Source organism: Bactrocera latifrons, unplaced genomic scaffold (assembly GCF_001853355.1).
Source record: "Bactrocera latifrons isolate USDA-ARS-PBARC rearing strain unplaced genomic scaffold, ASM185335v1 scaffold_44, whole genome shotgun sequence".
Lineage (NCBI taxonomy): Eukaryota > Metazoa > Arthropoda > Insecta > Diptera > Tephritidae > Bactrocera > Bactrocera latifrons.
The window spans coordinates 4,944-32,732 of NW_017537090.1; the positions used below are offsets into that span (position 1 = coordinate 4,944).

The following is a 27,789-nucleotide window of genomic DNA, read 5'->3' on the forward strand; positions in this document are numbered from 1 at the left end:
CTGTTTGTGTAATACAAATAAATAAAATTAAATTAAATACATAAATAAATGCAAAAACAAAATTAAATAGTAAACAAACTATGTTGACGCCGAAGCTCTGTGAACGTACGTTCCTTGTTAGTAAAGGTAGTTCGACGAAGGCGCCTCTGGCCGTCCGCAGGCTCCATAGTGACCAACTTTTACGGTGTTATTCGTTCGACAATTTTCGATTTCCAGGAAGCATTCATTCAGATATGTCATATCATCCGTTCCACAGATCGGTTCGAATTCTCGTGGGCAAATACGAGAGCAGCCTTTAAACTGAATATTACTGAGGCAACGCTTTAGCGGCACTACGAACACATGTTTACCGCAGTTTTCTTTTCGCATGTGACATTCGGATTTATAAAATTTATTGTCGGATCCACATACGAAATTCGGTGGCTGTGCATCACAGTCCGACTCACAGTCGGCAGTGAGTAAACAGTTCTTCAAGGACACGGGTACCACTCGCATGTGGCAAGTTCGGCGTTTAAAGTCACACATTGAAGGGAATGTATTACCATCTGAACCACACACCGGTCCACTTTCGATATCGGTGCGCGTACAACGCTCACCACAATCCTTGCTTTGAGCTTTCAGGTCCGTGCATGGTCCTATATGAGCCAGATTTACTCCACGTCTGTGAAGATCAAAAAGCAAATAATACATAATTTAATTAATGTGCCTTTTATAAAGAAACATATGTATGTATAAGGTATTTTTTTTTATTAACAGTATAACATCAGTTGACTAATATCAATAACACGTCCCTCACATTGCCTAAAGTATGCATATGGATTATAATCGGATTTGGCATCATCTTTTAATATATTTAATATAATAAGTACTTTTTTATATCATATAATATTTTAGTTTTATTGTTAAATTTTGCTTTATGTTGCTTCATGCTTTATATTAAAACATTATCTACTTTTTTCCAATATTTGCAAAATCCTTATATAGAGTTTATTCGAAGGCAAATGCAATTATCATCTCTAGGAGTGGCATACGAGGTCTTCTCTTGTGTGACAGATGAATTCAAAATTGAAATCAAACAAAAATTTTTAATAGATTAAGAAGTTTGGAGGAGAAAAATATTTCTTAAGTACTATATATTGTGAAATAAAATAATCTGGTGGAATCTAAAATTGAGCCACCTGGAGAGTATAAGCGATTGTAGTCCGATTGATGGAGTCATTTCAGAAATGTGGATCTTTACTTAAAAATGAGCGAAGACACGCCTATTATTAAATTTTTTATGTTACTAGCGCTATTTTTTATGCAATTGCACTTTTTTAGTTTCGTCACATGGAAGATATTGTCCGAAATTCTCCGTTTTATATCATAGCTTTAAGTGGGGAAAAGCAATGTTTTCACTATCTTTTGCTAACCCCGTTCTATAAGCTTATGATATGCATAGGTGATGTTATAAAAAGAAATTATTGCGTTGCTTGTATTTATTTTAATAAATTTCACTTAAGTTCAAGTTTAAAGAAAAACTATATTTACTATAGTAACAAACTATTATCATTTTACTGAAATTTTTAAGAAATTACCTCAATATGGAAGAAAATACAAATCACCTCGCTCTCATAGTTAGAAAAGACAAACATTTTTACTAACATTATAAATATTTCTTTGAATTCTACTAATTGTGCACATTCGTTTGGATAAGCTTTTAATTAATATAAGACATGTATGCACAGATATGTTCTTAAGGCTTTGTTGTACCAATTGTAGCAATTTATTATCAATTAGAAGATTGACCTCAGATTCGACACTTCAAAAAACTTTATTCTAGTAATGTTGGTGTTTTCGAATAATTTCCATAACAACGCTCTTTTAAATTGTTAAATTGTTTATTACACGTCCTGGTGCTTATGCATTAGGCTAGAATCCTATAAAAGTCGTCTTATCCTTTACTCTCTGAATCATGCGAAGAAAATATTGAGATATTTCTGTAGCTCCTACAGTAACCTGTAGGTAATTTAAGCTGCAGTGGTCCTTTTTAGACTGACCTCTTTGGTTGGGGTTAAAGGTTTTTTTTTAAAACCGAATTATCTAAAACATACTAACAACATAACTCTAAAAATCCATTACTAAAGACTGCTAACTACTACCGGGTTTTCCAATAGTGGTGATATGATTTCTAAGCGACGTTCGTAATAATCGTCCACCTGTGCTCGATTCGTCGTTGTTGAAAATTACCAGACAAATAACCGCTCAAAGTAGTGAAAATATTGCTGCCGTTCAGGCTACCCAGGATAACCAACTTTTTATGGCCGCAATTGGAAGAAGTTGATCTTGACAATATCTGGTTCCAATAAGGCGAGGCTACGTGCTAGATTCGGTTATTTCAAGTAATTGTGATATTGAATGGCTTCCAAGAAATTGCGACTTAACACCATCAGACTACTTCTTATGGGATTATTTGAAGACATTGGTTTTGAATGTGCATTAACGTACGACTTGATTCAGTGGAAAAAGTACTCGAAAAGTGGTTTTATCGAATTCGTTCTTGCAAAAGAAGTCGTGGGCGCCATTTGAAGAATTATGTTACATTCAGAACTTAATAGCAGAAAGGGTGGAGAACGTAGAATCGTGGCCCGTGTCAGCTGATACGACCCCTCTTATGAGCGCGCAATGTAAGTGAACAGTGAAAAACGCTACTCCCTTCTCTCTTTGACGTAGGATACCGTGAGAAGTCACGGCATTTGAACATGGATAATATGAAACGAGACTTTAGCATTGGCTCTTTTTTTCTTTCAAACGCGTTCCCTGATTATTTGTCAGCGAAGGAGATCAGGGAATTTCTGCCAGTTGCTTTCAGAAAAGGCGGCATGCCAGAAGTAAACCGCTATAATTACCTGACAAAATTAGTGTGAAATGAAATTTCATTGAACTGTGCGAACATATTTTGGCAAAATAAATGTTTATGTAAATTAATTAATGATTTTGCCATTTAGCATTTATATATGTCTGCATTTTCAAAGTGTTTAATTTAGTGTTTTGTATAATTTATTAAATACCCAATCTAATATTTTTCAGCAGTGGCACATTGGTAAATGTTATAAAAAATGCAAGTTTTGACAGCTCTCTCTCGAATCAAAGAGTCTCGTATCAAATTATCCATGATTTGGATTTTTGCCGTAGAAACGTGTCAGCTGATTGCTCTCTCACAACGCAGGATTGCCAATATCTATATACTGTAGTAATTATCAACTTTTATAATTCAATATGTTCAATATGTTTGAAATTTTCTAAAAATAACTCAAAATCAGAGTAGGATGCTATTATTTATAAATATATAAACTATTTTTAATAGTTTGTTTTCAGTTTTGATATTTTATATTATGAAAAATTGTAATTGGAAACATAGATGTGTACAAAACTATATATGCGTATTGAGCAATGGAAACATTGTTCAAATGAAAACAAAGATGGCTGATTTCTACGTTTTTGCCACGGGCGCAACTGTTCACACATTTTGCTCGATAAGGAAGGAAAAGGAAGGAAGTCAGTAGCGTTTGTGACTGGTTCTGCTATAATTGTATCGATTATACTTCCCATTAAATATAGACACATTTCCTTAAAAAAGGTTTTTATGTAAAGAAATCATATCACTCTAATTGGAGATAACATACATACTGCGGACTCGTATATGTAGGTGTACAAAATTTAATGACGATGGGTGTTTCAGCGTAAAAACGTGACAAACAAACTTAATTTCACATTTATAATAGTTATTAGTATGGATTATCTGAAAAATAACGAGATTATTCGTCTCGCGTGCCAAGTCCCACGAATTTTAATTGAAAAAGTCGGAAAGTTGTAAAATTAATTCGTTGCACTAATCGGCATATATCGGCTGAGGTCTTTAATGAATACATTTATAAAGTTATTTAACTTCTCCTGAAGGGTACGAAGAAATCAAGTTGTTAAAACTTTGCAGCTCTAAAATTCGTCTTTTTTTCTTCCTGTCTGAACTTGGTTGCCATAGAAACGAGAATGGTAAAGAGCAGTAAAATTTTTTTTCGGACTGACCCATACATAGTGTTTGTTAAGGATGTGGGTATGCACATATTTCTAATCATAAATGGGATGCTCCATGAAGTTAACTTTGGCCTACATTGACTACAAAATTAATTGCGATTTCAAAAAGAAGTTGGCCACTTAAGAGATTTTTCTAAATTATAGAATATTCAATTGGCCTATTTGTAGATACAAATTTCTATCATTTAGACTTACAAGCACGTTGCATGCGCAAGCTCACATTCATTGTTGTAGGTTTTTGCATCACTGCCACACAGTTTGTCATTGCGATTTGAGGAAAATATGGACCCGAATAAATTATTAAAGTCTTTGCAAGGCGGCAGCTGTTTGCATCGATTCAAACGGGTTTTACACTTGTCCATGCTCATTTTCTGTATAGATTTTCGTTGAGGACTATAAGAAATAAGAAAAATAAAAACACGAGACATATTATCGACATTATTGTCATTGCTTGTCTTATGTACAGCACAATGAACCAATTACCGCCTACTTACCCACAGTTTAACATTTTCAATTCGCAAAGCGATGAATAAATATTGCCATCGCTTCCGCAGACATATTGTGATGGCGCGTCTGAGGTAGGAGGACATTCGGTGGGACAGTTATCTGCTGATTTGCTGCCATTTGTATTTCGCTCTTGAGACATGCAAAATGCTAGCGGTACTTCGAAAATATGCTTGCCACAGTTGTATGCTCGCATCTTGCAGGGGCTGGCATACAAACGCCCATCAGAACCGCAGGTGGGCCGTGCAACACGCCAGCAAGACTCACGGCACATGCGCGTCGATTGGCAATGCTTCCGACTGGTCTTCACTACACCTTGGCTGCACGTCAGCAATTTCATCTCGCATGTCGAATTGTATACATTGCCATCGGAGGCGCAGATAGGACCGTCTTTAGGAGCACTTTTACAATCCACTGGACAAGATTCACGTATGGCACTGATGTTACTGCAGGCGCCCACATGCGACATGCTAACCGCAGCCAAGCCAACACGACACGCTTGCACGCGCAACATACAGCGATTCAAGTAAGTATGGCCATCAGTGCCGCAAACTGGGTCTTTCTCTGTAGGACACCGGTGCTTGCATTCGGATCCCCGCGCGCGTTCACAGCTGTCTTTAACGGGCTGTAAATTTGTACAAAACCTACAATTCAGTAAATATTTACATGCAAAGGTTTGAGGAGAAGTGAAAAAGAACGTTATATTTTCATATCTGCCCTTGATCTCACTATCGTCTTTTATGTGTATACTAATACACTGAAATTACCAATTTACAAAATAAAAAAGAAATCAAGACTGGATTTATTTTCACTCTACATACACATACATATGTACATATGTTGGCTTACCTTCACTGTGTTTGACCCATTTCGGGAGCAAGTCTTTTTCTTCATTTCGCAGAGATTCGCATAAATTAAACCATCAGAAGCGCAAACCGGTACAGCGCCCACAGTTGTACTTGGCGGACACGATCTAGGGCAGGAGTTAGCATTGCTTCGTTGCTGCCTTTGCACTGCATCCTCGTCCAAACTCATTGTATTCATAGCTGCGTTCATGTACTCGGAATAAAGCAAAGCAGCACGGCTTAGAATCGGCGTCGATGTTTCGTTTTCAATGCTATCAGTTGGAGTATGGTCCTTACTGTTGCGATAACTGATTATCGGCGAATCATCTTTGCTCTGGGTATAGTGGATTACTGGTGCTTGAGCTGGCAACTTAATGAACTTAATCGGTGAGTCTGTGGCTGCATCTGAAAGAAAAAATGTGCACAACATTTTTGTAAGAAATGTAAGAAATATAAGAAAAGTTGTATATTACTTTTATACTTAAGCGAAACTAGTACAAAATATATTTAAACAAATTAGAAAGCACGAAAAAGCGTTTATATGGGAGGCATATGTTATAGTTGTCCTATATGGTCGATTCCGACAAATGGTCAATAGAATATAAACCGGCACCTATACATTACATTTCATTACCCAAATTTCGGATTCTACTTTTCAATAGTCTTGTTTGACAGATCACGCGCGAGTTGCGACAAGCTGTCATATTATTTTTGTTTAGTATTGTTAGCATTTCATCACGGAAAGAATTACTTTATTACAAAAAATCCCGTTATGTGACAATTTGCAACATCAGACCGTCTTAACGCCAAACCCTTGGAGGGTTTTACTATACTGACCTAGTACCATCACCCTGACTTGGAATTTCTCCCAAAAATGTTCCACAGTGTTATTTGATGCACGAAATTAAAGCTCGTTGTCTCACCAACATTTGGTTTTAACAAGACGGCGCCACCCACACATCGCATCAATTAATGGATTTATTGAGAGAACACTTCGGTGAGCAGATAATTTCACGTTTTGGGGTCATCCATTGGTAACCAAGGTCGTCTGATATCACATCGTTAGACTTTTCCTGTCGGTATATGTATGTATAGTCGAAAGTCTATGCGGTCAATCCCGCTTCGATTCAAGCCTTCAAGCAAAACATTACGTGTGTTATTCACCAGTTACCCATCGAAATGCTGGAACGAGTCATCGAAAATTGAATGAGCCATCTGAGGCGTAGCCATAGCCAACATTTGGAAGAGATAATCTTCAAAAAACAAATGCCAAAGAATGTTCTTTTGAATGATAATAGACATATGCCCCATAAAATATGAAGTTTCAATGTTTTTTCTTAAAAAAAGTAGGGAATCACGAAATGGATTACGCTTTATAGACAGACACTGATAATTTACACAAGTATAAACTTGTATATGTAAATCTTTCCTTTGGGCATCGGTACAAATCGCGTGGAAAACTTAATACATATGAGCTGTTCAGAGTATAAAGAGAAACATTTTTTAAAATCATAATAGTATTTTAATTGAATTTCATTAATTGAAATCAACGCATTAAATGTTCATTATTATGTTTCGGCATGTTATCTTAAATTTATTATTATAGTTTTGTATTAAAAAATTTTAGAAAGTAGTGAGTAATAATATTCGTATTTATGTACGTATGTTCATATAACGTATACGGTACACCGCCAGTATTTGCAAAAATTTTTAGTATTTGTTAATTTTTGAAATATCATAAAGAGATTAGCCATATAAAACTTACGACACATCTAAAAGTAAAAGTGTGCAATTTTACTACTTATTTTACTGCGAAACTTTATTGGAAATTTCACTATCATTGCTGCGAGCAATGAACCAGCTAACTAATAAAACGTATAATTTGCTAGTCAAGTGAGCTGCTTGCACCATAACTCTCTTCTTCGCTATGCTCAAAGTGTTACCAGGTTTTTAATTATTTCTTATGCATGTGTGCAAAAGTGGCGGTTGTTTGGGAGATAAGGAGAACGAGTTGGCGTTGCAGATGATGACTTTGTGCATTGAATGCGAAGTTATTTTACGAGAAAATTTCTATTGTATAATAAATATTAAAAATATAACAAAAGTTTTCCATTAACTCAACATAAAGATTACAGCTATAAACCGCGCGCGCAGTACTGTTGCAAATAGTTTTTGTTATTGTCTTTATTGATGTTTAAAATTAACAGAAAAATTACTATGCAATGACTACAATAGAAGTATAATTATTATTTTTCAGTTGCACCCACCAGATTGAAGGATAATTTACTAACGATAACATATGTATGTATCACTTGTTTTTAACTTACCACATTAGATGTCAAATGAATAATTCATAAGAGAGCAATTTTGAAACTCGGTAATTTTCTCTAAAAATTATTGTTAAATGATTTTAACCATGGCCATAATAGCGCGTCAGTTGTTTTTTCTTGACGCTAGAAGATGTTCAATTCCAAGAAATGTGACCAAATTTCATTTATTGTGATTATATAATACAGATTATGAATAATTCATAAAAATAATTTTTTGAGACGAAAAGTTAAAATCGCTTTATTAAAACAAATAGTTTATTAAAGTAAGTCATTCGAAGAATATTATGTAAAATTTTTAAGAAGAAATATTTAAAAAGACGGCATTGGAGGCATTTATTCGAACGTGTTTCGGAAAAAATAAGGCTCTTGCGCCCTTCGTAACTTGTTGCTGTATCATACCACACCAAAAGATTAAGACTTATTCGTTAGGTAGTAGTTTTTCCCAGGTTACATCGAAAAAATCGGCTTATTTCTTGTTGGAAAATAAAAATTATTAAGAAGTTTTAACGAAAATAACTGCTTGGTGTTTCTCGTAAATTATATACAAAAATAAATTTCAAAATTTTAAACGGTGATCTCATAACTTCAAAACTATCGATATAATATCGATACAATATCGATACAATAGTTTTGAAGTTATGAGATCATCGATTTTGACAACGTGAGTAATGAGGAAAACGTTTTACAGTTTTGAAATCCAATCGTCATCATCATCAAAACATCAGTTTGCTCCAATATACTTGATATTTATATACAACATTCTTGGAATATTACACATTAAGTTAAAACTAAAAACCCTACTCCCCTAACTTGGTATATCTAATGAATAGGAAGCATAATTTTTTCATCATCACAAACAGCTGGTACCATGGGTGTTTTCCGAGCTGTAGAAATGTTTGTCTATTCGAACAAGTTGTCCTGGTCAGTGTAGCGGATTTTTAATTCACAATTCTACAGTATTGTAAACATAAATTAGTTTTCGAATTTGATAACACTGGATTACAGTCATTTTGCAATTTGATGTGAGGCTGTTTCTTGCCACTTTTGGATTGCTAAAGCCGCAAATGATATTATAGTAAAAATTTGCAAACTGAAGTGTTTTTATGTTATAGTCAAGGAACCTAGGGATCAAACCCCCATTTAGTAAAATGACAAAAATAGCTGTACGCGATGGAACTTTTTTTGAACTTAAATTCGTAATCAGGACACTTCATTTCAATTATTTTCAATATATTGAATGGGTCACTAGAATTCAAAGCAAAGCGAATAAACTTTGGTTACTAGTGAAAATGCACTTCCATGTTTAGATAACACTTACAGGTATGTCTTAAAAGCAGACTTATGAATATAGATCATTAAGGCTTCTACTACTAATATTTCGTTTATTTGATTTACTAGTGTAAACATCTATAACAATATCAAAAAATTAAATATGAACGACCTAAATAATGAAAATGAAAGGTTTTTTTTAAACGACTACGAAAATGGCATTGGAAAATTACGATATAAAGCAGAAGGAGAGAAAAGCGGAGAGCGGAATGGAAATGTAACCGTTCAAGATTATGCAGTAATATGCAGGTGTGTGTTCCAGCATATTTGAGGCTTTCGAGAAATCCGTGTAAATAATGTGCATTTGATATCTATATTTGTGCGTCGAATTACAAAAAAGAGAATAGGAAGAAAAAAAACAACATTAATATCAACATCAATATGAAATTCGAAGCACAGTAATATACCCTTTCTTACTAGTGGATCTAAGGTACCGTTATACCACTTCTGTAGACATGTATGTACGTACATATGTATTGTACATTCCTATGTGTCCCAATTATATGAACATGCATACATTTGCGTTCATATACATATTTATATTCATATTTTGACGATATGATCATGCAGCACGTTAATAAAATTTCTCCGTATAATTGCTGTGCAGTTGAATTGGAGCAGAGCAAACTGGCGTAAAATGAGATACACATACATACAAAGATACTAGAAGATACCGTGACTTTGAATTAAGAAAACCGGCTGCCATTAGTTTTAATGGACCAACAGCGTTGTCGTCGCCTTCGAACACAATGTGCGATATTTTTTTGGACAACTTTGACTATAAAGCAATTCTAAACAATTAAAAGTCAATTAAAGATTCCCAAATTCACAAATCAATAATTCATGAACACAAGTACATCTATTGGCAATGGCTTTCTTTATAATTTTTTTAATTGAAAAGAAGAATGAGATGATTGCAATAGTATTGGTACACACGCTGCATGGAATTTTCAATCATTTGTATGTGGTAAGTATGAGCCTTAGAAGACCTCACACAATAGATAATAATTCGGTATGGTAGTAGTAGAAAAAAGAATTATTTTGAGCAATAAAGAGATAGATAAAGAAGTTCCATTAAATTTTGTGTGCGGAATCAAATTTCTGGGTCCGAACATTCGAAATATTGGAAAAGGCATTCGGTAATAATTATTTGTCGCGAGCAAGTGTTTTTGATTGGTAAAAATTATTCAAAGAGGATAGAGAATGCGTTGGCGACGAACAACGTCCAGGACGGCCATCAACATTAACTGTTTATCAACACGTCAATAGAATAAAGGAATTGGTGAGAATCGACGATTAACAGTCGCAGATCTTACTGGCATCTTTGGAATATTGAAAGAATCAGTGAAAATCATTCTGAAAGATCATTCAGACCTAAGAAAAGTGCAAGAACGATGGGTTCAAAATCATTCAATTAAAAAAAAAAAAACAGCGTCGAGTTAACGTCTGTGAAACAATGTTTTCCGACTACCAGGATGTAATGGAACGTATTATTACAAGCTAAGAGTCTTGGATCTATACTTACGACGCAGAAAGAGACGATCAATCGGCCGAATATCGTGGTAAAGGTGAGCCAAAACCGGAAAACCACATCAAAGCAGAACAAATATCAAGAGTTATGTCGACAGTTTTCTGTGATTATCGAATTACTTCCAATTGGTCAAACTGTTAACAAGGAATACTATTTGAGAGGGTGGAATACGATACTGCACTGTCATGTGCTGCATTGATTCTTCGTTAGTTTTTTTGCCAAATTTTCAACCAATATCATGCCGCAACCATTGTATTTGCCTGATATGCCCCGTAGTATGAATGATTTGCGTGATGAGCTTAGTCGATTTACCACTCTAGTATATAGTACCTGTCATACAAACTGATCCATCGAAGACATGGTCTTGTATGGAAAACTCTTTCATTTAACAAGATATCATTGTAGACTTTCACATGGATCCGAAAAATTTTTCAGATCGGGCCATTGTGATATATTGTTGTTATACAAACTAAACTAACTAAATCAAGTTCTTTTGTGGAAACTTTTTATTTGTGAATGGTATTTTAGCTTTGAACCGAAATTACAAACATTGTTATAGAGGTCAATTAAAGTTTTCATACTGATGCCAGATTACAATTTTCTTACTTTTGAAAGAGAAATAGACTCTCGACCGTCCGTCCTTAATTTGGCACCGGAGATCGTAATTGCAAGGGGTACCTGTGGGTAAAAAAATTTGAAAAAGTGGCAGTGGCCTCACCCTCTAATACATATGTTTAATGTGTATATCTCATAAGCCACTAAAGCTACAACAACCAAATTTGATAAGCTCTAATAGTATAAGAACTCCTACCGACGGTGTGTAAATTAATGGAATCGGGAGATATCCCCGTTTACTTCTCATACATATAAAAGTACTGTTTAAAACTACTAAATTTCAACAACAAATTACGCCAGAGCCATTAAATTTTATGGATTAAAATGGTATGAGAAGGCTTTATGAGAGCCTTATGACAGACCTATTTCAACTAGATTTAGTACGCAGCATTTTTCTCACATTCCTATGTCACAGTGTGAAAACGGGCGACTTCGGACTAGAACCACGCCTACTTGCCATGTAGCGTAATTTAAAATTCCATTTGATTATTTCTCATTCCAGTATACTAATCAAGATGTAATAAATATAGCGGTATAAAATTTTGCACTAATAATTCCCTTAAAGTATGCAACCCTTTGACCAAAACCTGTCCAAATACAACCAAAACTGTTCAAGCCCCTAGGTCCCGAATATGTGGAGCCCATTATCTAAAGCTGAAGTTTGACCGAAAATATCGGTAAATGTGTGAGATATACGGTAATTTCAGACATAATACTTGCCTTACAATAGTAAATTTATCAAAAATTGCCTGAATCGGCTCCATACTTCCCTGAGCCCCCCCATATACCTAATATAAAGATTTTCGAACTTTTAGGTGACTTAATGTTGGATATCGACCAATATTTGAGTTATCTCAATGAAAATCGCAGAACACATTTTACGCATAACAGTATAACATGGTGCCCAAAATAGATATAATTGGGCGAAAACTTGACTTGGCCCCCATATAACTCAGTATTTTCGAACTTCCTTGGTGATTGTAAGAGAGGTACCTTAATGAAACCGAAGGAACATGTGGCATTATTATAGTTAACGGATAAAATCGAGTCAATTCTACCTCAAGTCTCATATACGACATATAATGATTTTTGTTTTTCTATATATTTCTTTTGTATATATAAAATTGCTTAAATTCTGATCTCTTGCTGATGACATTTTACATCGTAAGATATTTGTTGCTACCTTTCTCTGGCGTTGATTCCTGCAAATTGCTAGAGTATAAACTATTCGGTTGCATCCGAACTTGGCCCTTCCTTACTTGTTATATATGCACATGCGTATGTGCATCCACACGTACCGTTAGAACTAATCTTTGAATTATATGCTATAATTGTAGCTACCTTACGATCTCTTCAGTTCCGCTAATGACTAAATCACCGGTTTTGTATTGACGCTTCGTAAATAAAAAATAGTTTATGCTAATCCTTGCGTGTATATATGCAGCTATGTACTGCAATAACGAAAATCGCATTAAATTCTCGTAAGAAACTTTCGGAGTTATGTTTAAACGAACTTTTTTTAAAACAGTTTCTTTTTAGGCACATTTAAATAAAATATATAAAAATATCCATATCTCTGGTACATACACTTGAGGGATTTAATAATAACCTTTAGAACAGTATACTGAATGAATGTTAGGCTAAGTTTATACCTACACTTTCAGTTACCTCAAAAGAATATTTGGTAACAAGAATCACTTAAACTTAAATATGCTCGAGAACATGGGAGAACTCAGTGAGAGATATTCCGCCGGTTTACTAGAACAAATTCACCACTTTATCATTCGCAGTATATCCAAAATTATACATTCACTATATTTTGCTAAAATATCTCACATATTGATCGATTTATATCATTTACATCATTTATCAACAAGCGGAAGTTTGAAAATCCTGATTTTTGTTGTAGGTGGCTTAGGGTATTGACTCGCATTTATTTATTTAGCACCAGGAAATGATATTATATGGAAAACATGGGACATCTAACAGATTGACCGATTTTTTCAGAAAAAACTCAATCATTGATACTGAGATTTTCATATTCGCTATTTGTGGGCCTATTTTTTTAAATTTTTATTAGTACTTAATTGATGTATTGTAAACTGAAAAAATATTTTGAAATTTAAATGGTGTTATCTGGAAAGTAGCCGTTGTTATATGTAATTAGGCTTCTTCCATCTTTAAAGGTAAGTCTTTAGGAAGCGATTGTGAAACTACCAGGACTAAAATTCCCTCGATTATGTCCTCTCTGAATCACTTTGTGCTCTTGAAGCAGTTCATCAATTCAAAAAGTTGTATGTATGCAACATCCGAGCGTCTCCAAGAAACCCTTTCTTTTTCTATACAAAGCCTTTATGATCTATAGTCTTCTACTTTTTGGCAACTTCTACAATAGTCTACAATAACCGTTGTATAGTATTCCCAGTCTACAGATGGACTTATGTACTTATTAAAATATACGAAGATACATCAAATGAGAATCAAGAAGAAACACATTTACATCGAAAACAGTGACGATTTGGCATTTGAGCAGCATGTAAACGTAAGCGAATTTCTTTATGAAAAACGGTATGTTGGCTCACTTTCAAGATGTCTTATTGCCTGAAGTTGGTACTGCTCAAATTTTTCAATAAAAAGCAGCAATCAATGATGTTTCCACATTTCCAACAATGGACAACAGCCAACTTTCATATGTGGTATTTCAAACTCGATATAAACAATTCAATTAAAAGCTATAAATTGAAAGATTTTCGCAAATCAATTTTAAATAGTTTTAACTAATAAAATTCGAAAGAAATAACATCTTCTATTCGAACGTTCTTTCTTGACGACGTTTTTGAGGTTGCACTGCAAAACTTTTTTTATTGAGGAACTTCATTAGCAGCACGGGGGTACATATAGAAGATACCTGGTGGTTTTAAAAGAGGTCTCCTAAACGCCTACGTGCGTGGTCAAACAAAATACAAACAAACATGGTAAACAGGACTTGCGTTCCAAAGTAAACAGGACTTTTTGAATCTAGCGCCCTCTATATGTAGACTAGTGTGTTAATCTGCTATCGTTATCGATTTTCCAGTGAGAATTTCATGACATTTCCTTAATATGAAGTGAAGTTATTGCGTTTTCATTGTCAGTATGTTTTTGTTATCGATGCGAAAATGAGCTTCGAACAAAGAGCCAACATTAAATTTTGCTTTAAAAATCAAGCTTTTACCGAAACGTTTCAATTGATGACATTCAATCGACGCTTGTGACCGATTATTTGACCAAAAATCACATTTTAACCATTAACAACTCCCCGTATTCACCTGATATGGTGCGACTTCTTCCTTTCCGGAAAAATGCTTTTGCAGACGTAGATGCCATTCAAAAGGCTTGCACCGGCATACTGGCGCCCATACCGGCCAACGTGCTAAAACACTCGTTCGACATGCTTTTGGACCGTACAAAAAGCTATGTATATTGAAGCAGAAGGAGACTATTTTGAATAAAATAAATTGATTTTGCCGAAAAAACCATTTGTTCTGTTTTTTTAAAGTCCTGTTTACTTTGGAACGCACCTTGTATTATTTAGAATCAAATCGTACTGTGTAAGATTGTTAATATTCCTAATGTATGTAAAGAGCAATTTTCATCATTTCCACATTTACTATACATATACAATTTGTCGAGAGAAACTCTGACTGTGACGTGTTAATAAGGCCTAGAAGACATAAACAAACACTTACTGAATAGAGGTCAGGTTTCTACAAATATGCAAATGAATAAACGCTACGGATATTACAGCAAGACTATAATCTCGTTTTCACTTTTCAGTGAGTGACCGTTGCAATTGAAAATACTGCTATATATGCAAATCTGGACATTTAAGTATATATGTATAAACAAAAATGCCTTGCAGGAAAGTGCACTTGCTGCGGCTTTCTACAAGTACCAAATAGTTACAAACTACAAATAACATGAAACACTAGACTAAGCAAAGAGAAAGTCGTAACTTCCTTTATGCCTTTAATTAACACTCTTTGTTAATTAAATTTTCAATTTTAAACTACAAGGGCTTATGTTTGAAAATTGTAACTAATAATTGCGCTTTAGGCAGTTTTTCTCAGAAAGTAAATACTACTACTTTTTATTTTGTTATGAGGGCGTGAAACGTTTCTCGTTTAAAGGGTTAGGGGTAAAAATATTATCTGAAAATATTACGTTGATCCGATAATTAGTTTTTGAGTTATTCGACAAATAACAAAGAGAGCTCAGGCACTTCAAAGCGCTAGTGTGAAGCTTTAAACGCGTTTTTCTCAAAACTATGTTTTTTGAACTGGTGACAACTGTAACTCGAAAACTGCTCAGTATTTTTTAATGAAATTTATACAGCTTTTAGAATACATAATAAACTCGGGCCTGATCCGAGGATTTCTTTTTTAAAAAAAATTTGATTTTTTATGACCAATTAACTGCTGATTTTTTCGCAAAAATATAGAAAAAAATTTCCTGAGGCCGCCGTTTTATTAATTTTGAAAAAAAATCCTTCGATCAGGCGCAGGATTATCTATTTATAAAACTAATTTTTTTTTTGGCAGATTGATTTTAGATGAATCTCCAACAGGGTCAACACAAACAACTATAACTTTGAATTAAAACTGAAATTGAAATTTTGAAATTTTCGTGACTTTAAGTCGACACAGTCTATACTTTTATATAAAGACTACTTTTGGAAAACAACATGATTTAATAACAAAAAAAATACTGAGAACTGTAATTTTTTCGTGTCTCTGACTACCCCTAACCCATTAAGAGGTGACATGCGTTTGCTTAAACAAAAGCATTTTGTATTTGCTTGTTTAATTCTACAACATCTCTAGTACATTATTAGAAATTCTTAAGTTAATCAGCCTTGAAAAGCTGCCCGCTGGTAGGTCAGCTATATAATCGAAGTCGGTTGTCAAGATTTTCGCGAACTACTCAACCGATTTTAATGAAATTTTAGACAGGACTTCGAGATACAATTTACAAGGTCTTGAACAACGATTGTTTACACAGGTTTTTAAAAAAATGCGTAAAACGTTTGCCGAAAATACAAATTTCACTTTCAGTTCATGGTCTTAGTTGCAGCACTTATTTTTTATATTGATGATCATGTAAGAAGTAAGTTCCGTTGTCAACGCGGAGGCACCTTTTATCCGAAGGGCTGCAGGTAATGTCGTCTTATTACCCGAGTCTTGAATATTTTCGAAGAAAGAATTTGTCTTAAATTTCATATTCGTAAAAGTCTATGAGTGGTATAAAGCCTTCAAAGATGGTCGAGAGATCGTTGATCGTTCGCGTTTTATTTACAATTTCCGCGCAGTTTTTTGCCACAATATACATATATCCATAGCTCTTTTTCGCATGTCTAGTTTGGTTTCAAGATTTGATTGTATGAGTAAAATACACATTACATGTTAGATGCAACAAAACAAAACATATAGATGCACTCGAATTACATTAAATATAGCTTTCCTCAGCAAAGATAATTACAATAGTTTACAAAGTTAAGATAGTATTAATTATAGCTAAAATATTTACCATTAATCTTCAATCAATTTCACCATTAATCTTTACAGTCATACAGTCAGTTATGTATATCTGTTTGTTGCTTTTTTTAGTTTTTTTTTTTAGTTTGAAACAACGATATGGGAAAGTCAGAATATTGCTTACGTGCTTAGTAGTGAAAAATTAACTACGATTGCGCCCTTTTATTAAATTATTAACTCTTTCAAACAAAATAGCTCAATTATCGTTATCAAAAAATAATTACAACAAGTAATGAGGGGCTGACTTCGGGTGCAACGTGACATTTTATACTCTTGCAACATGCAAGAATCAAAGCCAGGAAAATTCCTTAAGGTGCAAACCGACAACCAGAAGATCGGAATTGAGGCTATAACATATAAAGTTAAACTCCCCTAATTACAAATCATCAAAATCCACAAAAAAACTTTGAGTTAGAGAGTCTTCGAGGTGTGGTAGAAAATTTTACTTCTATTGCCAGTTCAAGAGTTTTAGTTATGTAAGTTCAAACCAAACCATTATATGAGAAGAACTACCCTTAATTTCAGTTATACTATATATGTCAGGGTCTAAACATTCGGTAGCTAGAAGCTTGAACAGTTTTTATTGGATTTCAACAATTTTTGGTAATAATGTGGCATACACCAAAGATATTAATCGTGCAAAGTTTTATCCCGTTATATTAATTCCTTCTTGATTAGTGAACTGGAAACTGGAAGTAGGCGTGGTTGTTGCCCGATTTCGCCCATTTTCACATTGTGATATAAGAATTTGAGGAGAATTCTATGTACTAAATTTTGTAGAAATCGGTTGGTCGGGTCTCGAGATATGGAATTTCGCCAAAAAGTGGGCGGTACCACGCCCATCGTTGAACTTTCACACCGGCGTCCCATATATCTTACACAACCAGGTGACTTGTTACCGCATATATCGGTCAATATATGAGTTATCTCTATAAAAATGAGTTTTACTTTGTGCCTGAAATGGAAAAAATTGGTCGAAAATTTGACCCAGCCCCATATAAAAAGCACATAACATCCAGGTGACCTTACTCCATATGATTGATGATTGTAAATTAGTAACATTTTATTAGTATATGGCATATTACTAGAAGTAGCTTTGGCAAAAATTGATAAAAATCGGTTCGATACTACCTTCAACTCCCCAATACTACATATGTATGTACAAGGTGCATTCCAAAGTAAACACGACTTTTTGAATCTAGAGCCCCTTGGTAGCGCCATTTGTATGTCAACTAGTGCGTTAGAATCTGATGTCGATTGTCCGAAGTTATTGCGTTTTCATTGTCAGTATGTTTGTGTTATCGGTGCGAAAATTAGCTTCGAAGAAAGAGCCAAAATTAAATTTTGTTTTAAAATTAGTAAAACTTGTACCGAAACGTTTTAATTGATGAAACAAGTTAATGGCGATGATTGCCTATCTCGTAGCAGAGTGCACTAGTGGTTTCAATGTTTTCAAAGTGGTCGAGAGGACATAAATGACGATCAACATGTGGGTCAATCATAATCCATAATTACCGGAAATTCCGTTGAAACGGTGCGTGAATTCATCAAAAATCAGCCGAAATCAACATTGAAATTATGGAAATGGAATTGAACATTTTGACCGAACATTTGGACTTACGAAAGTTGTGTGCACGGTTCGTTTCGCAAAAATTGAATGACGACCAAAACTTGCTCAAAATCCAATATTCGAAGGACGCTTATGACCGATTATTTTTACATTTTAACCATTAACAACTTCCCGTACTCACCTGATGTGACGTTATGCAGACGTAGAGGCCATTCAAAAGACTTGCACCGGCATAATGGCGCCCATACCGGCTAACGAGCTAAAACACTCATTCCACATGCTTTTGGACCGTACAAAAAACTGTACAGAAGCAGAAGGAGACTATTTTGAATAAAATAAATTGATTTTGCCGAAAAAAACATTTGTTCTGTTTTTTTTTTAAGTCCTGTTTACTTTGGAACGTACTTTGTATATCGGTCAATATGTGAGTTATCCCAATAAAAATAAGAGAGCGTGTTTGAGTCAGTATATCTTTGTGTCTATAATACATAAATTTGAGCGAAAACTTGAACATTCCGCTGACTTTACTGTACTATATGATTGGTTTTACATCTTAAAGTATTTCCCCGGCTTTGCTTTTTGCAGGTTGCAAAAGTATAAAATGTTCGGTTGCACCCAAACTTAGCTCTTTCTTACTTATTATGTTTAGTTATGACAATGTATAAGTTTTCTTTTAATGGTGTTTTGTGGACGTGGCAGTGGTCCGATTATGACCATACGGGCAGACAGACAGTGCCCCGCGTTTCAACTTTTAAATATAACTACATAAACCTATATCTATCTCGATTGGTTTCAGGTGATACGTACAACCGTTACTTGAACAAAACTATCATACTCTGTAGCAACATGTTGCAAGAGTATACAAATTTCGGCTAGTGAAAGTCCCATCAAAATGGGTCCAGCCACCTTAGAGATTAACCACCGTTAGTTTGGTTGTCAATATGCACTTAATAAAAATTAATATTAATGAAGATATTTAGAAAATAGAAAAGACATTATCAAATAGAAGCATAGATTTCTGTAATGAGAGGTCTCTCACGGATAAAATTTTCTTTATTTATGTTATTTATAAACACTTTTATACCCGTTACTACGGGTATATAGATTGCTAACTCATTTAGCCATTTAGCTGCTTATACATACATATATACACACACATACATATACATATGTATGTTAGAAGTACATATTCTACTGGCAAATGTCTTTAGCTAGTACTTTTAAGAGCTCGCAAAGGAAACCGAAAAATATACTCTCTCAAATAAATGAACATATAAGGCAATAATAACTCGACTTCACTTACCAACGGTGTTTTCGCTCTGGCTAAGCATCAGCAAAAGCAACAGCATAGATAACAGTAACCGTTGCAGCATAGGCGACGTTGCTGCAGTCGCGTGGAACATCTGTTGATGTCGGCGGCGTTGATAGCGGACCGGAGCGGCTATAGTAGGGGGCGGCGGCTGCGTGTTTCTGGCTTGTTGCCGTTTAATGGCTTGCTTGCGCAGCATTTTCACTACAATTCACTGTTTGTTGTATACTTTCAGTTGGAATCTCTGATGTGTGTGTGTGAGTATATGTTAGCTTTTTGTGTGATTATGGGCAGTTTGCTTAACCTTTGATTTAAAATTTTTACCTTTCTTTTGTTCGTAACGCTTTCGCTCGTTTGCAACAATCAAAGAGCAGCAGAAGTTCCGGCGACAACAAAAACTTTTGCTTTAATCGTAGCTTCACAAGTCAAGTAAGCTAGAAGCATTTACAGTGGCAGTATTTTGATTGTATTACCAATAATGGGTTCTTTGTGGTTTTCCGTTATAATGACGCGGTTTGGTAAAATGTACTTTTTTTTTGGATATGGGACCTAACCAATATTTTCCGAGAGATTGAGTGATAGCAAGAAAGTACTTTCTCCTTTTTTGAAGATATTCTTCAAACTTAAAATATTTGCATTCCAATTTCAAAATTGAGCTTATTAAGAAAAATATTAATAATTGTAGTATGTTAGTTGCCAAAAAAGTAAAAATATAGGCTTCATCGAAGATTTCTTTCTTTCTTTTTCAAAGGTTATAATAGTTTCTCTTTAGAATTATGTATATGAGATTGCTTTCATTGCTGCGAAGTTCAACCTCCCCCAGAGAAGTGACTATAACAAGGCGGCTATAAAAGCCTCGAGCTCACTAACCATGACTTTGGGTCGGTTAAGGAATGCCTAATCTTATTAGCAGTAGCATCAAATAACCTTGTGATAAGACTAGAACGGATGCCAAGCCACAGCGGAATCGCAAACATATAAAACTGATGAGCCGGCAAGTAGAATGTTGTGTCCTACTAATGGATAGCTGAGCTTCCAGGAGCTTGGCCAGCGCTGGGCTACAGTCGCCATGCATTGTCTCAAGATGATTTGGCCCAAGAGATCCTCTTTTTCCAGCTGTAGAAGTTGTATGGAAGAAGACGAGATGGAAACATCTCAGCACTTCCTTTTTCATTGTCCCGTGTTTGCGAGACTTTCAGATACCCCCGAATTGGTGGGAAAGAAATTAAACGCCTGATCAAATTTTTATTGCCACCAAAGCGCTTTGCAAACTTATAAGTTCGAAATACAGAAGCTCTATTCTTATGGCTTCACAAATTACTTTCTGCAGTATTCATAGTGCGATCTTTGGATATCAGCCGCCAAACCTAACCTAACTCCTTACCTATGTATGTGATAGATGCTAAAAGCGACCAAAGTCGGATCTTCGAAGAAGGTAAACATATTATAAAAGTCTGACAGAAGATTATTATACAACATTTGAATTAAGAAACAAAGAAGATATCTATATTTGACATATTTTTTAACTAGCATACTATAATTATTAAGGATGTTAGCAATAAGCTCAATTTCGACTTCGAAGACAAATATTTCGTTATCGAAAAATGTAGAAATTACTCTTTTACTTTAATTCTCCCAAAAATTGGTTTGGTTCAATACCCAGAGATTTTTTTCTACAGTGTTATCTTTAATATATGTATATATGTATTTTATGTGAATGTGATTTTGAATATTGTTAGGATTTGTATCAAGAATCTTCGCATTAGATTTTGCTGTATTTTTCCTTTTATTTACACTCATAGAATGTATTGTGCACATGCTCATCTTCATGCATATGCAAATACACAAGTATAAATAGGAATGTGACTACATATGCATATGCTGTATGTGGATAATAATCGCTTGTTGGTTACCGTAATTTTGTTACCTTCGAACGGAAAGTCGTTACTGCACATAATTTGTGTTGAATGATTCATTTGCCATTGTTTGCTCTTAAAAGTGCAAAAGAATGAATGGAGAACGGCGACTCTTTAAGTCGGCGCATAATGTCCCTCTGACTTGAGTTTGCGGCACAAGCGACACAATTAGAGAATAAGTACCCTCAACAAGAGCAGAAAAGCTTACTGTTACATACTTACATATGCATGAATGTATGTACATATATACGCAGCCCATGCATACGCTATATGCCATATGTAATATAATAGAGAGATTCAAAAACATTCTTCTTTTTAATTGAAGTTTTCACCACTTATTTCATGAGGTATACCAATGTACATAAGATATAATATCAAATCACATCGTGAAATAATTAAATGAAGGCTAATATTATTTGTGTTAAGTTACGAAATAGATAATTAATCAACTTATGCCAATAAAGAACTGTAAAAAATATGTATGTAGCGGACATATTGTATTCAAAAGAAGTGATATTGGTGAAAAGTTGATGTTCCATTTCTTTGCTCGGAGTTAAGACGATTCAGCATGTAAAAATTCTGATTTAAAGTCTGGTATGAGGTACTGCTTAGGGGCAGTACAATCAAGTGGAACACCGACAGCTCGAAAACGTTGTTGGGAATTTTTTCCGAGCATATTCCAAGCAGAGTCTTTGTTATTATTCGGTGCGCAACTATCGCAATGAACGTATAGCAATGAATATATACATATATATACTACTATATATAGACTATCGAGTCAAGCGGCACTCAAAGCTAGATCAAATTGCTCATGGAGCAGGAGTGTATAGTGCGACTGAACAGCCTATCAGATCGTAACCAAGTACACCTTATTTGGGTGAAAAGTCACAAAGGTGTAAGCCGCTCACTAGCATCCACCATATTGGTAGGACCGGAACCTTTCATAGCGGTTGGTCCCCATACCCTAAAGAAGATGCTTCGCAAGGATGAAGCAGTGAGTAGACAGAAGTATTGGTACCAACTCCTAGGCATTAAAAGGTTTAAATATGTAATCAATCTTCACGGAAAGAACTCAGGCTACTTGTCGCCTTCTACACTGGACATTGTAAGCTCAAGCAGCACTTAAATAACAAAAATAACAAGGGCCTAGCTTCTTGTGCGAATTGTTGGTTCTACGATTTGGAGTTTGAAACTCCAAAACATTTTCTAATTGACTGTACAGCAGTCGGTAGGCGCAGCATAAAGGCCCTCGGATCCATGTTCCCAAATAGGGATAACATGGTCTCAATATCACCTGGCAGTATATAGGAATTTATCAATTTGCTGGGGCTAGTTGAGACATTGTGTCTTGGGAGAGGGCACAATAGACACTAGGTCGTGGTGCAATCCTCACTTATTTATATAATCTAATCTAATCGAGTATGTACTATAAATATGATCAGGGATCTTCAGGATCTTCAAGGATCTTTCACTTATTTATAATTAATTGGCTATAATATAATTTTGGTGATTGGCTAAATTTAAGGAGTTACATGGGTTCGCTGAACAAAAAAACAGTATATTTTCAATATTTTTTTCATATTTAAAAAGAAAAAATATTTTATAAAAAATTTTTATTATTCTGCAATTTTTGTTGGTCAAATTTTCAAAGAAAAATATAAAAGTGAAAATTGTATTTTTTGCAAACGGTTTTACAAAAATAAAAATGTAAAATTTCATCAAGATCGTTTGGGTAAATCGCGATAAATCTTGACCACCGAAAGAAAACACACTTTCGAGAAAAACGCATTTCAATTTTTAACTGTCTACATGTGATATACATATATAATATGCATAGCTGAACTTAAAGCGCTGTAGCTCCGAAACTATTATTCGGATCAACATGAGAACTTATGAAAATATTTTAGAGAAGTTAAGAATTAAATAAGACAATAATTTTTTCTTTATAGGCGTGAAACCTATGTAATCCCTTAAATGTTGCAAAGTGTCGTATTGCAAGTGAAAACAGATGATATATTCTTTAAATAATTATGTCGGGAAACCAAAGGTCTCTTATTGAAGGAGTGCCCAACGAGTGGCCAAGTCCAATTTGTATCTAATGCATCGAATCTCTGGTCTTTTGACAACATCTCTAATGACATATTTCGACGAATATTTTTTAGCGCAAAATTGAAATTAAAAAGTCTTACTATTTTTGCCTCTAGTAGTATGTGTGTATAATCATAGCATTGTTGTCTTATTAGAAAAGTGAAACGTTACCGTTATTTCCGTTTACTTTTTAGGCTAATCTATTCAAATACTTCGAGTTCTATGAGTTTTTGGCACTTATGCTTAGCTAAAGCACTTGAATATCTGAAAAAATTACAACATGCATTTGAGAGGCGACCTATTTAGGAAAATCGTTTCCGATAATTTTCGATTACCCAAATTAACTATTGGTTACAAATTACAAGCACTTATTATGTATACAAAGGTGTGTATATTTGTTCATTTTTTAATATATTTGTATTCTAATTCATGAAAAGTTAATGTTGTTGTGCCTGGAGCAATGAGTTGAATTGACGTCTCGCACTTATTGAATTGAAATCCAAACAACACTGGATTATTTGCCGGACTGTTCCAGTTCTTTTTGTCATTTCAACTGACTGAATGTTTAAATAATTACTTCAATGGCAGACATGCCACACACTAGGCACTTCAATTGGCACTGCCTTTCAGCAACTTGATCTTTCACATTTTTCTTCTTGTGCATAGTTGTTGTAGGGAGTGACGATCAGATATATGGCACTTATGTTTTTTTTACACCTTTTTTCTTTAATTTTTTTTATTTAACACCTTTTGATTTGCACTATTTGCTTATGCTTTGAGAAATCGTAATTCAGACATGAAAGCATAAATCTACATATGTATGTATATATGTGAGTATAAATCGCATGGACACATAACGTACGTTGGGACGTTCAGTTATGCAGCGATTGCATTTGCCTTCTAATACCGATAGAATACAATTTCACTGGACTAAAGTTAATTCATATACCGTTATTATTATTCACAATCAATTTCACGATAATAAAGAGGCTTCACTGAACCAAAATCTTAAACAGCAAGAAATGCACTCTTTTTAGATATTGTTGGACCGTTAAACGCAGACGGAATGTGTGCTTAATTGGAGTCTCAGTGAAAAACACTGCATTAAGCGCAATATATTTGCTATTACGCTCACAATAAAGAGCTGTGCAGTTGGACTCACTGTATATGTGGAAATTTGTCTAATATAAAATATGATGTGCGCGCGCGCGTTTGACTTTATCACTGCTACCGAAAAGAAAGGTTCGAAATGCAAAGGCAGAATGGCTTCGCTACTTGTTGCGCATACGATTTTATAGAGTGAAATGCTGCCTCGTGTCGCGAGTTTTGAGAGCCGACGTTAACGCCGTTGAAGCGCCGTATTTTCAGCAACAGTTGCTTATGCTCTGGCAGTTGCAACATAACGTACTTGTAAGTGGGTAAAGATGTGCAAATGCCCTGTAGGGAAATAACAGTACTATATTGGTAGCCAATAAGTAGAGCGTGTAAATAAGGAGGCTGAGATCAAACATCTACTCCTTAAACTCATTTTAAGTTCCAAGTCAGAACATACTTTCCAAAATCAGTGTGACAGATTTACCACTGAAAACAACTTGAGCCCAAATATGACCCAAATGTTATGATATGTAGACTAGGGCGCTGAAGCGCTGGCACTACGATGCTGGCGAACTCAAGCAAGATGCAGAAATAATCATCAGGTTGTGGCGCTGATAATGATGAATGCTCTAAGGGACCAACGCGCACTTCGAATATTTCCTTTGAGGTTAGCAACTGTTTTCTCTGCAAAAAAAAACCCCGCAGCACGGTTAAAAAGTCGAAAAAATACTTCTGAAACTTTCATACAATTTCATAGAGGGTGTTGCGTTAGGGTAAATATCACTCATGTGGTGTCGATGAAATAGGTGAAATATAAAAACTTAACTTGATGCATTGAGATTATCATGTTCATATTTTCATTTGAGTAAAATTCACACGTGTGTGTTCAAATTGGCTCTAAATGTGAAGCTCTATTTCTTATAGTTTCAAACAGATGGAAATTGCCCTATATATTCACGAACATAAATGTGCACCTAGGAGTGTAGTAAGTACATACATATGTACTTTCAGCAAAGAAAAGTGGTTGCGGTCAGCTCCAGCCGACGTGAATGAGAGTAGCAGTAGAAAATGAAACTTCGGCTTCAAATGCAATTGTAGTGCAACAAACGTGCCACCAACGTTTCTGTTCTATGAACGGTGTGAATTTTTTACTCTTCGAAACGCATGTCCGAGATGAAAATAAAATTTTCCAGTCTGGGGCATCAATATGAGCATTATATGGAGTCACAGCAAACACAAATATATTGAGATATTGTTTTTGTAAATTTGTTATTATACTCTGGCAACATGTTGCTACAGAGTATAATAGTTTAGTTCACCTAACGGTTGTTTGAACCACTTAAACTCAAAATACGGTAAATCGAAAACTCATCAAGTCCCACAACTAATCCACAAGTTAAGATAGAAAGCTGTAATTTTGTACAGGGCTCCCGAGTATGAATTTACATCTATGGTTCAAAACTCTTTTAAATATTACCTTTAATAAATTAGTCTATTTCAACCAAACTCGCTGAGAAGAAGTATTTCAGGCGCAGAGTGAAAATAGCTATAATCTGAAGCTAACCCCGCCCACTTTTAAAGGTGTGATAACTTAATAAGTAAATGCGTCAGTGGCTTCATGTAATTTTCCTGTAGAATATAGTAATCACTTCGAACACCCATTTCTTTCGCTCTTTGTTTCAAATTTATTTTTAAGATATTAAGCTATACATATTTGTCCATTGTGGAAGGTACAAATGTCATTCACTCTACACAATTACTAGCTAGGGCTCGTCACAGTATGCGTCCAAATTTCACGTTTTGGTAGCATTTTTGGCGGCCTGAATGGGTATGTTTGTAATTTTCTTATTAATCTTTGTATATATGTCCAAAATTGCAGGGTATGTTGTTCAAAACAAAACCTTTAAAAATACTACTTTTACAAAAGCAGATAAACCCATAACTTTCCCACACTTAAACATTGGTTATTACACGGGAAATTTCCATTTACTATTTTTTGTAAATTTATCCATAAGATGTTCGATTGCTCCCCAACTTAGCCTTTGTTTACTTGTTGTACTCTTGCAACATGTTGCTGCAGAGTATAATATTTTTCATTACCTAACGGTCGTATGTATCACCTTAAACCAAGTGAGACAGATACATATAGGGTTATAAATATAAATTATCAGGATGCCGAAATGTGTCTGTCTATGCAAGCTGTAACTTGAGTGAAAATTAAGATATCTTGATGAAACTACACGTGTTCATTGCCGAAAAAGTAGAGATGAGGTCAAAAATGGGCGTAATCGAACCACTGTTACGCCCACAAAACACCATTAAAGCTACACTAACCAAATTCGCTTGAGACAATTCTTATAATCACTCTTATCGACATTAAATTTTACCCCCGAGCTGGTATGAGAGGGCTTTAAAGGAACGATCAGCGAGGCACCGTCCCTTTTGGGTACTTTTAAGCCTCTAGGTTGCGAATATGTTGACCCCAGTACTTATGGTTGACTTTTGAACGTGAATTCATGAGATATGTTATTTAAAAACAGGAAAAGTCCTTCCTGATAATAAAATGTGAGAGTGTTTTATATGGGTAGAACCGGGTTAATACTTCCTTTAGCCCCCCTATACCTAATATAAAGATTATCGAACTTCCGGTATAAAGTCAACGCACATATCAGCCAATATGTGAGTTATCTCAATGAAAATGGAAGAGCGTGTTTCTAAAAGCGATAAAATCTCACAAAAACTTGATCTATCCACCATATAACTAATATCAGGATTTTTGAAAATCTGACTAACTTAACTCCATATGATTGGGTATTGTAGGTGAGACACATTAATGAAACACTGGAAACATTTTATTAGTATGTGGCATGTTAATAATATATGATAATGGCAAAAATAGATAAAATCAAGTGGATAGTATTGACTCCAACTAACATATACAACTTATAATGATTTTCATTATTCGAGCAGGAATAATGACGAAATTATCGGTTAGTTAATGTTATTTGCA

General features: G+C 34.7%; 1 protein-coding gene across 7 annotated transcripts; it reads right to left on the bottom strand.

Annotated features, from left to right (window-relative positions):
* Positions 1 to 24,953, bottom strand: LOC108972940 (agrin). Of its 7 annotated transcripts, XM_018939880.1 has the most exons (7): positions 24,847 to 24,953; positions 20,005 to 20,114; positions 19,675 to 19,924; positions 5,428 to 5,828; positions 4,569 to 5,203; positions 4,270 to 4,467; positions 1 to 661 (listed from the first exon to the last, which is right to left on the bottom strand). In XM_018939880.1, exons 3-7 carry the CDS (start codon positions 19,877 to 19,879, stop codon positions 118 to 120), a joined length of 1,983 nt encoding a protein of 660 aa, XP_018795425.1. In that variant the 5' UTR covers positions 19,880 to 19,924; positions 20,005 to 20,114; positions 24,847 to 24,953; the 3' UTR covers positions 1 to 117. The 7 variants fall into 7 exon arrangements, with proteins under 7 accessions (XP_018795425.1, XP_018795421.1, XP_018795420.1 ...); XM_018939876.1 differs by having other exon boundaries at positions 19,675 to 20,114; positions 24,820 to 24,952; XM_018939875.1 differs by having other exon boundaries at positions 19,675 to 20,229; positions 24,847 to 24,940.
* Between the last annotated feature and the right edge of the window lie 2,836 nt (positions 24,954 to 27,789).

Excerpts from the sequence above, each read along its gene's own strand:
- LOC108972940 (XM_018939880.1), bottom strand. The coding sequence starts at position 19,879 with ATGCTGCGCAAGCAAGCCATTAAACGGCAACAAGCCAGAAACACGCAG. Across the intron at positions 5,204-5,427 it reads ATGGGTCAAACACAGTGAAG|CCCGTTAAAGACAGCTGTGA; the intron begins GTAAGCCAACAT and ends ACAAATTTACAG. Across the intron at positions 662-4,269 it reads CTTGCGCATGCAACGTGCTT|ACGTGGAGTAAATCTGGCTC; the intron begins GTAAGTCTAAAT and ends TGATCTTCACAG.